We start from the raw sequence: 12,132 nt of genomic DNA on the forward strand, positions 1-12,132 counted from the left end.
AAATTCAAAACACCAAAAATATCAAAATCCCTAATTTAAGCCGACTATTCATCTCCTCCAATCTCTCGCTGTCGGCATTGATTCAAGCTCTATACTTTGGTAACCACCACCCACCCATGTCCTCATTAGTTTCATTTCAATCCATCCAAACGTTCATCCTTTTTTGCAATGATGACAAGCACTAGTGAAACAAGAAGGAGAGCACTGGAGAAAGAAGAAGGAGATGATGACAATGACAACAAAGTAGTGGGTTTCTTAACAACCAATAAACAGTGGCTTTTACGAATTACAAAGACTTTTATCATTGTCCATAAAAATCTGCCCTCACTTGCACACCTGTCCATGCTACAAGAAGATCTAGTATTTTTCTCAAAAAAAAAAAATAGAAGGAAAAAAAAAAAAAAAAAAAAAAAACCCTTCCTCTGTTCACACCTAACAATATATAACACCCTAAAGATCAGGGACGGAGCCATTCTTTGGCTTTGGGGGGCAGTGGCCCCCCCTAAAATTTGGAAAAAAAAATTTTAGTATATAAGCCCAAGAAAACCCAAGAAAATAAGCCCCATAACAAAATCAACAATAAGGGAAGTTACAAAATTTAGCCTAATCTACCAATTTTACCAAAATTAAAAAAAAAAAAAAAAAAAAAAAAACCCAGCCCTTAAAAATTTTTGAAACAAAAATATTATGTGAATTTAAATTTTTGATCCTTCCAACAAATTCCCAAAAAGAAGAAGAAAAAAAAATACCCTAAATGAGAGAGACGCTGAACTGCAACACAACTTGGTAGCAGATTAAGCACACTTCTAGCACAACACATATGACAAAGTTGCACTTCAGCCTCTAAATCTGGTATTTCTATCTCTCTCTCATTTGAACAGGAGATCTCTATTTTTTCACTTTCTCAATTCCCCTTGTTAGGGATGGCAATTTTTCCTCGCCCCGCTTAACCCGCCTCTCCCCGCTTCGCCCCACGCGGGTTTTCTCCGCCCCGCAAAGGCAGTGGGGCGGGGATGGGGCAAGATTTTAGCCCCACACCATGGGACGGAGTGGGGATGGGTTTAGACTTTTTAGACCCGCCCCTCCCCGTCCCCGCCTCGCCCCGCATTACTAAGGGTTATAATTGTAAATTTTTCATACCCTAAAACCCTACTATTTAAACAAACATATTAATATTAGCATATTTTATTCTACCCAATGTGATTCTCTATCTTTATTTTGTTATGTGTTATAATATGAGATTTTTATTTTATTTTTATGATTGTCTTGTTAAACACTTGGATATATTATTCAATTTTTTCTAAAAATTGATTTGATTTGATGGGATAAATTTGTAATTTCAAGTATATTTTTATTAATGAAATAAGTTTCATAAAAAAAATTGTACTAGTTGTAGGGCAAATTAACAAAAAGTAGAGTTTTACAGGGCAGAGCGAGGCTTTGCGAGGCCCCAAGGGGCGGGGATGGGGTGAGAAAGTATTTCCCGTCATGCGGGGCGAGGCGGGGATGGGGCAAGACAAAACCATACGGGGCGGGGACGAAGACCCCATCCTTCGGCCCCGCCCCGCCCCATTGCCATCCCTACGGCCCTTGTACTATCTAAAATAGAGAAGAGAGGGGCAGAGAGCTTAATGCCTCTATCTTTCTCTCTTTATCTATTTCAATAATGACTCGTGTTGTGCAGTGAGTCAGTACAAAGATATTTTCTCTACAATAAAAAAAAAAAAAAAAACTAGTGGATCAAATGGGTCCAAAATTACAGTTTGGATAAAAAATTTCACCTACGTTCCTGCAACTATTTAAGTATAGCAATAAATACATGAGGCGTGACCCAATTATGTTAGTGGGTGATTTTTATTATTATAATATGTTTATATAAATTGAATTTGTTTTAGCCATAAATGATACAAAATAGATAAATGTTATAGTTAATAGATGTGTTTCTGTCTTTGTTGACAGTTTGTTAATACTAATTGAAATTTCATAACTTTCTCAATTTTTTTTCCTTGAAATTTCATAATAATTTTCATTTTATATAACAGGCCCCTCCCCCCCCCCCCAATTCAGGATCCTAGCTCCATCCCAGCTAAAGATCCAAAATTTAATCATACAAAAAAAACCTACAAAAAAAAACCATCAAAACATCAAAAAATGAATGAAAGATCTAGGAAGTTTTGGTTGAACGTCATTAAAGATGGACAGCTTGAACTGTTTGTTTTTTTTTTTCTTTTTTCTTTTAAATGTTTTGGTGTTTTAAGTTTTTATTTTAAATCCTAATAAATTCTTAACATAAATACGAGCTGAAATTTATTTTTTATTGTTTTAAAATGCCTCATTAGTTTGAAAGGATGCCATATCACAAAATATTTAATCCATGTGTGCCAATAACTCTTTGCCATATGTCTATAATTTTATAAATAAAAGTATTTGGTCCAAGTTAGATATCACGTCATCATTCTGTTATGCCACATAGGACATAAATAAACGGTCATAGACAAAATGATGAAAAGTAAAATGTTTTGTAAAGTTTAGGGACAAAAAACAAACTTTTAAAAGTTCAAGGATGAAAAACAAACTTTTATAAAAGTTTAGGGACAAAAATGATACTTTACCCTCTTTTTTTTAAAGAAAATATAGCGTATGAAATGTGAAAGGCTCACGCATATGTGCTTCATGGGAATTTTTTTTCATTTAACATTATTTTTGAAATATTTTAGTTAGTTGTCAGACTTCAAAACCATGTAGCAAACTAACATCTCGTGTTTCTAAAACTCGAGTTCAAAGATGGAACTTGAGTTTTTAAAACTCGAGTTGCATGTGTAGGCAAACTAATGTGGAAAAAATCCACGTGAAAATCGAGTATTTAAAACTCGATTTCCGTTGTTCTTCTTATTCTTCACCTAGTCCGTTCTTCCTCTCTATTTTTCTTGGTTCTTCTTCTGCAGGTTCCTTTCTTTTTTGTGCTTGGGTTCTTCGTGTTCTTCCATGGGTTGCTTTCTTCTTCGTGTTCTTTCTATTCTCATGGGGACTGTTCTTCTTCTTTCTCTATGGGTCACTTCATCTTCTTTTCTTCTTCAATTTTAGATCTTCCTCTTTCTTCTTCAGATTCTTTTTCTTATTCTATGAAACTTGAGCCTTTAAGACTCGAGTTTTATGTGGCAAAAACATCTCCATGTTAGCAACCAATCTCGAGTCTTTGAGGCTCGATTTCTTCACCGAACTCGACTTTCAAAAACTCGAGATGCTAGTTTCCTAAATGGTTTCAAAACCTTACTAACTAACGATATTCTATCTCCTCACTATGCTAGTGTGCAAATTCCCTCTGCTTCATGGTGATGGAGGACACGCTTTTGGGCATTTAACTGTACATCGTTTCTACCTTTTCCTTTTTGCCATTTGGTCTTTAATTAGTTGAAGTCTTGGCTGGCCACTGTCCATCTACAACAGTACAACCGGATTTCAAAAAGAGACAGGAAAGAGAAAAAGAAGTCCATCCATAGATCATTCAATCTAGAGAACAAAAGAAAAAAGAAGTGAATTGAAATTATAGATTTGAATTTTTTTTGAATTGTTAATTTTTTTTTTAAACACAGTAGCAAACATAACCTTTTTCTTAATTTTTTAAATTATATATATACTAGTCTCTAAGCACACACGTTGTGCATGCTCAGGAGCTCTTCTATTTTTTTTTTTTTTTTTGTAAAAGTTAATAATTTTCATTTATTATAAAAAAAAATTTAAAAAAAGCTAAATTTTAGGGAATAAAAAGATGAATGTAAAGGAAAAAAAAAAATCCTAAATTAGTTCTCTTTTTGAATTCAAAATAAATTTTGTTATTTGACATTTATAACCCTATTTCTAAAAGTAGTTACCCTTCATAATGTGGGTATTTTTGAATCATATAGAAGTTTAGTTCAAAGAGAAGAATCTTCTTTTATATATATAAATTTATCTTTAACATCACTTTAATTTTTAATTTTAAAAATTGATACATGTAAATTATACACTTTTTCTTCTTAACTAGACTTACTATTTTTTTTTTTTTTTTTTTTATAGAATGTGCTATTATGAATTTATGAGAGCTATTATTACAAGGAAGGAAGAAATATAAAGTCGCTATACTTCTAGATTATTGAATTAAAGAAAATTTATATACACAACTTTTGTACTACAATTTCTAAAAGTAGTTACCCTTCATAATGTGGATATTTTTGAATCATATAGAAGTCTAGTTCAAAGAGAAGAATCTTCTTTTATATATATAAATTTATCTTTAACATCACTTTAATTTTTAATTTTTAAAATTTATACATGTAAATTATACACTTTTTCTTCTTAACTAGACTTACTATTTTTATTATTTTTTAAAGAATGTGCTATTATGAAGTTATGAGAGATATTATTACAAAGAAGGAAGAAATATAAAGTCGCTATACTTCTAGATTATTGAATTAAAGAAAATTTATATACACAACTGTGGGAGGACTTTCGTCTTGGCCCCCAATCAAGTATTGTATACACTCATCCTTAGGCCAAAGGCTTATAAGGCATGAGTGGGAGGTGTCTCTCCCCGATGTGGGATTGAACAAATCTTTAAGAACTAAGGCTCAATGCCATTTTCAAAGAGGACAATACCTTATTAGGGGCCAAGACGAAAGTCCTCCCACAAAAAGGCTTTTGGGGTTTAAGGGGAAACCCCCACCTTCCCCCTTCGTAGGTTCATGTGTGACCCGAAGGAGTGCACTACCACAGCATGCGCTAGCAGTTTTTGAGACTACCACTACTACACATGTGTAGTAGTGGTACACTCATTCTTAGGCCAAAGGCTTATAAGGCATGAGTGGGAGGCGTCTCTCCCCGATGTAGGATTGAACAAATCCTTAAGGACTAAGGCTCAACGCTATTTCCAAAGAGGACAATACCTGATTGGAGGCCGAGACGAAAGTCCTGCCACAAACATGTGTAGTAGTGGTACACTCATCCTTAGGCCAAAAGCTTATAAGGCATGAGTGGGAGGCGTTTTTTTCTGATGTGGGATTGAACAAATCCTTGAGGATTAAGGCTCAACACCATTTCCAAAAAGGACAATGCCTGATTGGGGGCTGAGACGAAAGTCCTCCCACAACAACTTTTGTACCACAATTTTAATTTGGTAGTGATTGATGAGTCTATATACAAATAATAGGGCAGCCACAAACAATGTGTTATACCAAAATTGTGACAAAAAAGTGGCACAAAATGTTGTGATCTAGGAGAACTTATTGGATGGGGAAATGTTAACGAGTGCCCTTAAGGCACTGGTTAAGAATCCAGTTAACATAATCCTTAAGGACACTCGTTAACATAATCCAATGTCTTAAGGACACTCGTTAACATAATCTTATTGGATAATTGATTCTAGAAAAAAAAAATAATGATCAGTGAATAATGCGAACTCCAGTAAAATATAATTACAAGTTGAAATCTAAGCATGTCGTGCAGGAAAAGTTATAAAATTTCTAGAAATATCATAAAACGAGTTTACTTTCCGTTATTATTGTGTACAGTACATAACGAGAAATAAATACTTGCTCTACTTATATAGAATATTCTCTAATTACCTGCAGTGAAATTTGGTGTGGACTAATGAGGTGTCTAATAAATAAATCCAAGAAATATTAGAGACACATCAAATGATACAACTTATACCAAAACTTGTCCGTCTAACAATGAATTGTGAATGGTAAAGATTTGAGGTGTTGAAATGTTGTTGTCTAAGTCTGACAGCGAGACGAGGCCAGTAACAAAGTTTCACCACTATAAATAAAAAAAGAGAACCTACGCAAAATCCTCGACTTATAGCTCCCTTTCTCTCACAACGTGTTAGCCATACCGAAGAGAAAGTTCGGCGAGAGAATTCTTTCATTAATTTCTACGCAATGCCATTCTCGTGACGTTGACGATTCGACTGAGGAAACTTTAAAAAACGCAAACAAACAACCAAAGAGAAACGCACGCCCTCGCTTCTCTCACCCATCTCCTATCCTACGTTATTTTTCATTGCCAAAAACATCAGAAATATATATTTTTTTTTTGTTGTAAAAATCTGAGTTTTTGAGTTTGAACTTTGAACTTTGAAGCTTGTGGGAGCTTTCACTCTTTCCTCCAGGTACGTTGTTTTTATCACTGATCGGCTTTAATTTTATTTTTAGATTAAAAAAAAAAGGCACAGATATAAGTTTTTTTCTTAAATTGCATGCACATCTTCTGTTTCTAAATTTGGAATAGATGTAGATCTGTCAGCAACTTCTCTGTTCTTTGCTTTATTGATTTAAAAGGTTAAGTATAGAGTTGTCTATTTATAGTTTAGATCTTTCTAGAATTATATCTTAATGAAACTTTCACTTTTTTTTTTCTTTTTCTTTTTTTGTGATTATATAACACGTTGGGAAGTTTCTTAAGCCTGACTGTTATTTTCTAATTTGGGTTTGAAAGAGTCAGTTTGAGTTTCTGATTGTCCAGTTGCCATTATTGCTAAATTTATGATTCAGAATTGCCAGTTCTCATTTGGAAAAATGATATGTGAGATCATTCTTTTTCATTTTTTGTACCTTTTAAAAGAGACAGCAGGCTTGAAAATGGCACTACTGCAATCTTCAAAATTTTCTGAACTTAAAAGCTGAGAGCAATAGATGGATTAGATGAACATGTTAAAATAGAGTTAGTTGATCAAGTAAATTAGTAAAGGAGCTAGTTTTCTTTTTCTTTTTCTTTTTTCTTTTTTTGGGGGGTCAAAAGAAGGAAGGAAAAAAGAGGGGCTGACTAAAACAATCTTCTATTAAAATTATCACAGCCGTTGGTTGCTATTGTGAGTATGGCTAGCACTAATAGAATGACTGGTCAAGAGAGATGGCTGGTAGGTCATGAACATCTTGCATCATTTCTTCTTCTTCTTCTTCTTCTTCTTCTTCTTTTTTTATTTTTTTATTTTTTTTAATTATTAAAATTTTATAATTTTGTTATTAAAGTAAAAAAATTTCGAATATTTCCTTAACCATGATTGATTATTTGCGTACTTGATTACTTTTGTTAATCAATAAAACTGATTACTAATCCATAAATAAATAAACCATTTTAATAGATATTAACATTGTGGACTTTTCACAAGTTTGTTAATTATTACTACCTACCTACCGATTCAATCAACACGGCATTGAATTTCTGATTCTGAAAAATAAATCTCATTTGAATTAAGTATTGCTACAGGCTATGGTTGGTGAAAATTTAGAATTTCATTGGATAAAACCTTTAAGTGTTTGGGAAAAGTCAATGGCCATTCTTAAAGATTTTTCCTTTTTTTTTTGGGGGAGCTGTTGTTTTCAGAGAGTGGTTAGTTTATTGATGTGCTTTACAGGTTTAGTACTCCGTCTATTTTAATATGTCTAATGCATTATTGCAAAAATAAAGTCAAAGATTGTATTGGAACTTTTATGCTTGTCTTACTTGAATGATATTTCCTGTAGGGGTGAACTTATTTGGCAATCAACATGTTTCTTTTGAGAAAGAATACTCAGACTCAAAGTCATCCAGAGGATCTCAGTTTGGAGAAAGATGCAAAGGTAAAAAAACTATGTGGACAGGCATTCTAGGGCAGAGGGCATTTTCTTTAGGACAAAATATATGTGATATTTGCTCTCAATTTTATTGGTTGCAACCAACCTTGCAGTCTATTTTGATGCTTCTATTCATAATAGAGGGCAAAGTTTTCAGAACACGTTGAAAAAAGACATTTAATGAGCAAATGTCTTTAAACAGGTCAGTGAACTCAGGGCTGCTCTTGGACCTCTATCGGGACGTTGTTTAAAGTACTGCAATAATGCATGCCTGAGGAGATATTTAGAAGCTCGAAACTGGAATGTTGATAAGGCAAAGAAAATGTTGGAAGAAACACTCAAGTGGAGGGCCACTTATAAGCCTGAAGAAATTCGTTGGGTGAGTATGTAATAAATCATTGATTCATGTTATCAACAACATGCAAAATAAGTACCAGATATGCCCCACTTTTATGATTTTTTCTTTATATGTATTGATTAATTTTTCTTGGATTTGTTGGGATCTTTTTCCTTGTCTAATTGATAATCAATGCTAGGGTGTCCTAGCATATAAATTCTTGTCCTCTGTTTCCCATCATATATTTGGCATACAGAATTGCATTTTGAACATATGTTTGCACAAGTTATTCATCACTTGTGTGCACTAGACATAGCTGTTTGTCTAATTGAGGCGTATCAATTTTGTGCTGGGACCAATCCCAGTACTTTTTCAGGTCTAATTCAAACCCTAATGCTTTGTTAAATTATTAGAAGCATTTGATTACTTGTTCAACAATGTTAGAAATGTCAATTTCAAAATGACTAAATTCAGATGAGGAAATAGTTTGGAGTTCTAAATTGTTGTAACCAGGCCAATAGATTACTATTCACATTTTGCATGACATGTATGCAATGACTGAGGCTATGAAATGTGGTACTCACTGATGTTAATAGTTTTCTTTTAGATTTGGAATTAGTAATTACATACACACCAATCTTGAATCCATAATCTCATCTTCCACCTTGTTTTTACAAGAAGATAAGGTTTCATTTGAGCCAGAGTTCATCGGTTGATGTTAATATTTTTAATAGGATTGCTTTATTTAAGTCTTTCCTTACTCTAGAAAGATGTCATTGTCCAGCATGAAATAGCCCATGAAGGTGAGACTGGGAAAGCGTTCAGATCAAACTTTCATGATATGCTTGGAAGGACCGTGCTTATAATGAGGCCAGGGATGCAGGTTGGTACTAGGATTTTCTTTCATAAGATGTAGTACCTTCACTATGCTTTTGTGCATTAACCTATCATCCTTCTTCTTTTTTTCAATTGTCAGAACACCAATTCGCCAGAAGATAATGTTCGTCATATCGTCTATCTTTTAGAAAATTCTATACTTAACCTTCCTGAAGGACAAGAACAAATGTCCTGGTTGATAGACTTCACGGGGTTCTCATTGAGCACCAACATCTCAATCAAAGCAGCCCGTGATATTATTAACATTTTACAAAACCACTACCCTGAAAGGCTTGCTCTTGCATTACTTTACAATCCACCAAAAATTTTTCAGGCATTCTATAAGGTTTGATATCTTCAATTTGCTTTATCTTTACATGGATATTGTTGTTTCTTTGTTTAGATTGAACTTTGACAATCACTGGTTCTTTCTTTCAATAAAATACATAAATTACTCATTTAATCATGCAATGGAAGCAAGTTCATATAGAAAATTTCTTAATCAGGATTGGGGATAATCATACTCAAATTCATTAGCTTGTGTGTTAATTTTGTTGCTTTAGCTTGGCCTTGATTGCTCAATCTATGCACTTAATCCCACAAAAGAGTTGTTTTACCAAAGATATCTGTTAAGCAATTATTTAATTTATTTTCACTACTTTGTTCTCTCTCTCTCTCTCTCTCTCTCTCATGCTGTCCAACAACTTACCACAACCCTCCTCCTTTTTCCCATCTCCTTTTATTGACTCATATAGTCTGGACTAGATATAATTCTGGATGTGAATCTGATAATTCATTTAATTTAAGATTTCCATGGCTTGCGGATATACTGTTGCAGCTTTAAGTACCTTATATTTTAGCAGCTGGATCTGTCATTGAAGAACTTTGTGGTGTTTTCAATTTTTTAGGCTGTCAAGTACTTCCTTGATCCAAAGACTGCTCAGAAGGTGAGTTTTGTCTACCCCAATAGTAAAAGTAGTGACAACTTCATGAAGACACTCTTCGATTTAGAAAATCTCCCATGTGAGTTTGGGGGAAAAGCCACTCTAAAATACGACCATGAGGAGTTCTCACGAATGATGGCTGAGGATGATGTAAAAACTGCCAAGCTCTGGGGATTTGATGAGAGGCCCCACCACATTATGAATGGGCACTCGGGAGCAGCAGTGGTGCAGGAGGCAATGCCCATTTCATCACCAGCTAGCTGAGTGAACATATCTAGTTCTAGTATTTAAGAAATTAAGATATGTATAATACGGCCTGACTAACTGAAGACATGCAAACTTCAGTACCAAATTCACAGACCCTTGTTCAGTTCCTTGTTGGGGTTAATAAACATTCATTTCTTCTACTTATTGCCAACTGTGAGGGAACTCTTTGTCAGTTCCTCTCCATATCCTTGCCTTCCTACTTTATGAGCAAACAATATTCAAGTCACATATATAATTTTCTCTTTTGGTAAATAGGGGCTTTAATTAACAATGCATTAAGCATTAAAACTGTGGAAATGATAATATTTGAGAGATCCAAATAACTTGAAAAGTTCCATTTCAGATAGGCAAAATCATTGCTAACAAAATCCATTGGAGGCAACCCCTTGGGAATAACAGGTTCCTGTAATATCCAGTTTTGCTGGAAGGTACTTAACAGGTTCCTACACTTGTAAGCATGTATATTATTTTCCTAGGTCCATGTTAAATGATCCATGGTCCAAAAAACTTAAATTATTAAGATATGGTAAATGTAATTATTTAATCACGTAAATTTAACACTTCCCTCTAGTGTGGGCTCAAATTATCATTTAATAGGTGAGGCTCACGCGGGATTTTAAATGGACTTCCAGAGGTATGCCCACAGTGATGCGCCAATTAAGAAACCTCTAATTGGTATTGATGTTGTGCCTCACTTGGCTTTTCTCGTTTCAGTTGAACTGTTGAAGAGTATAATCTGTTTAAAGCTAGATCATGTTTTGGCCACGAAGGAGAAGAATTCAGTGGTTTTCTTAAGTTATAAAAACAAACCAAATCTCATAAAGATTGTGGTCAATCTCACCAACTTCGAATACTCGTTTGTCAACATGCACAAGAAATCTCTGAAGATCCTCCATCGGATGGGACATATTTGAGACTCATTGACATGCCCCCACAATGCAGTTCCCCGAGCCACGAAAGGCCCCGGCAAAAGTGTAGGCCCTTTAAGATTTTATTTGTTAGGGTAAATTTCACAAACATAGCCTGAGGTTTGGAGAAATACCAATCAAGTCCATAACATTTAGAAACTGTCCATCTCAGTCCTTATTCTCAAACAGCTTGTAACGCCCGTTACATCTCTCCTCTCTCTAAAGAAAAAATTGAAGAACAATAACTTTCTCAATAAGACAAACAGAAGGCAAAAAAAAGCTTGACCACTAACCCAGCAAATCCCACAAACCCGATGACCATCGACCACAAGCAAAACCCACAAATACCATCAGCAAAACCCACAAAACCGTTAGCAAAAATCCATCCACAAACCCAGAACAAGCAACCACAAACCACCGGCTTCAACAAATTCAAAAATCCAGCTAAACCCACAACAAAAAAATGGATAGCCACAGTGGCAAGCAAATGGATTCTGTGTAGTTGTGGTGCAAACACTTTCAGCATCTACTCCTCAGTTCTAAAATCAAGCCAAGGTTACGACAATCAACGCTCTACACAGTGGCATTCTTCAAGGACTTTGGCAGCAACGCTGGGGTTCTCGCTCGGCTCCTCTACTTCGCCGTAACACTCAAAAGACAACCTTAACTGGGGGTGGTGGGTGCGGTCTAGAATTTCTTTGGGTAATTTATGATATGGGCTTCTATGGTGGGATTGATCAACAGCCACCGGTGGCATTGATGTGTTTGTTTATATTCTTGTCTAGAGAGAGAGAGAGAGGTGTAGAGAAGAGAGGTCAGACCGTCTGATGGAGAAAGATCAGGAACACAAAGAAGGATCTGGAACTTGAGACTCGAGAGAAAGAGAGAGAGGAGAGAGAGAGACTTGCACGTTTGAGAGAAAAGGAAAAATGAGTAACGGAGGGTTAACGGGTTAGGGTTAAAGTTGTCTTTAAGGACTAAATTGATAAATTTTGAAATATGTTGGAGTTGATTAGTGTTAGCCCAATCCTCAGGATATATTTGTGAAATTTACCCTCTTTGTTAATTTATAACACTAAATATAGATCGTGAGCGCCACTATATGCCAGAATTCAGGATAAATTATACAAAGTTTCTATTTGGCAATGATGCATAGGAAGTGCCAATTATCATGTTGGCCACTTTCAACGCATGTGATGTGATACACG

At 34.8% G+C, this 12,132-nt stretch overlaps 1 protein-coding gene across 4 annotated transcripts; it reads left to right on the forward strand.

The window, feature by feature from the left end:
* Nucleotides 1–5,836: 5,836 nt before the first annotated feature.
* Nucleotides 5,837–10,242, forward strand: LOC115993687 (CRAL-TRIO domain-containing protein C23B6.04c). 4 transcript variants are annotated; one of them, XM_031117635.1, is made up of 6 exons: nt 5,837–6,148; nt 7,503–7,598; nt 7,795–7,971; nt 8,696–8,812; nt 8,906–9,151; nt 9,714–10,242. In XM_031117635.1, exons 2-6 carry the CDS (start codon nt 7,527–7,529, stop codon nt 10,011–10,013), a joined length of 912 nt encoding a protein of 303 aa, XP_030973495.1. In that variant the 5' UTR covers nt 5,837–6,148; nt 7,503–7,526; the 3' UTR covers nt 10,014–10,242. The 4 variants fall into 4 exon arrangements, with proteins under 4 accessions (XP_030973495.1, XP_030973498.1, XP_030973496.1 ...); XM_031117638.1 differs by having other exon boundaries at nt 5,839–6,148; nt 8,714–8,812; XM_031117636.1 differs by lacking the exon at nt 5,837–6,148 and adding an exon at nt 6,810–6,895.
* Nucleotides 10,243–12,132: the final 1,890 nt, after the last annotated feature.

This window comes from Quercus lobata, chromosome 6 (assembly GCF_001633185.2).
Source record: "Quercus lobata isolate SW786 chromosome 6, ValleyOak3.0 Primary Assembly, whole genome shotgun sequence".
In the NCBI taxonomy this organism is placed as follows: Eukaryota; Viridiplantae; Streptophyta; class Magnoliopsida; order Fagales; family Fagaceae; genus Quercus; species Quercus lobata.

Coding starts and splice junctions, on each gene's coding strand:
- LOC115993687 (XM_031117635.1), top strand. CDS start 7,527: ATGTTTCTTTTGAGAAAGAATACTCAGACTCAAAGTCATCCAGAGGAT. Junction 7,972..8,695: donor AGCCTGAAGAAATTCGTTGG/GTGAGTATGTAA, acceptor TCCTTACTCTAG/AAAGATGTCATTGTCCAGCA. Junction 9,152..9,713: donor TTTTTCAGGCATTCTATAAG/GTTTGATATCTT, acceptor TCAATTTTTTAG/GCTGTCAAGTACTTCCTTGA.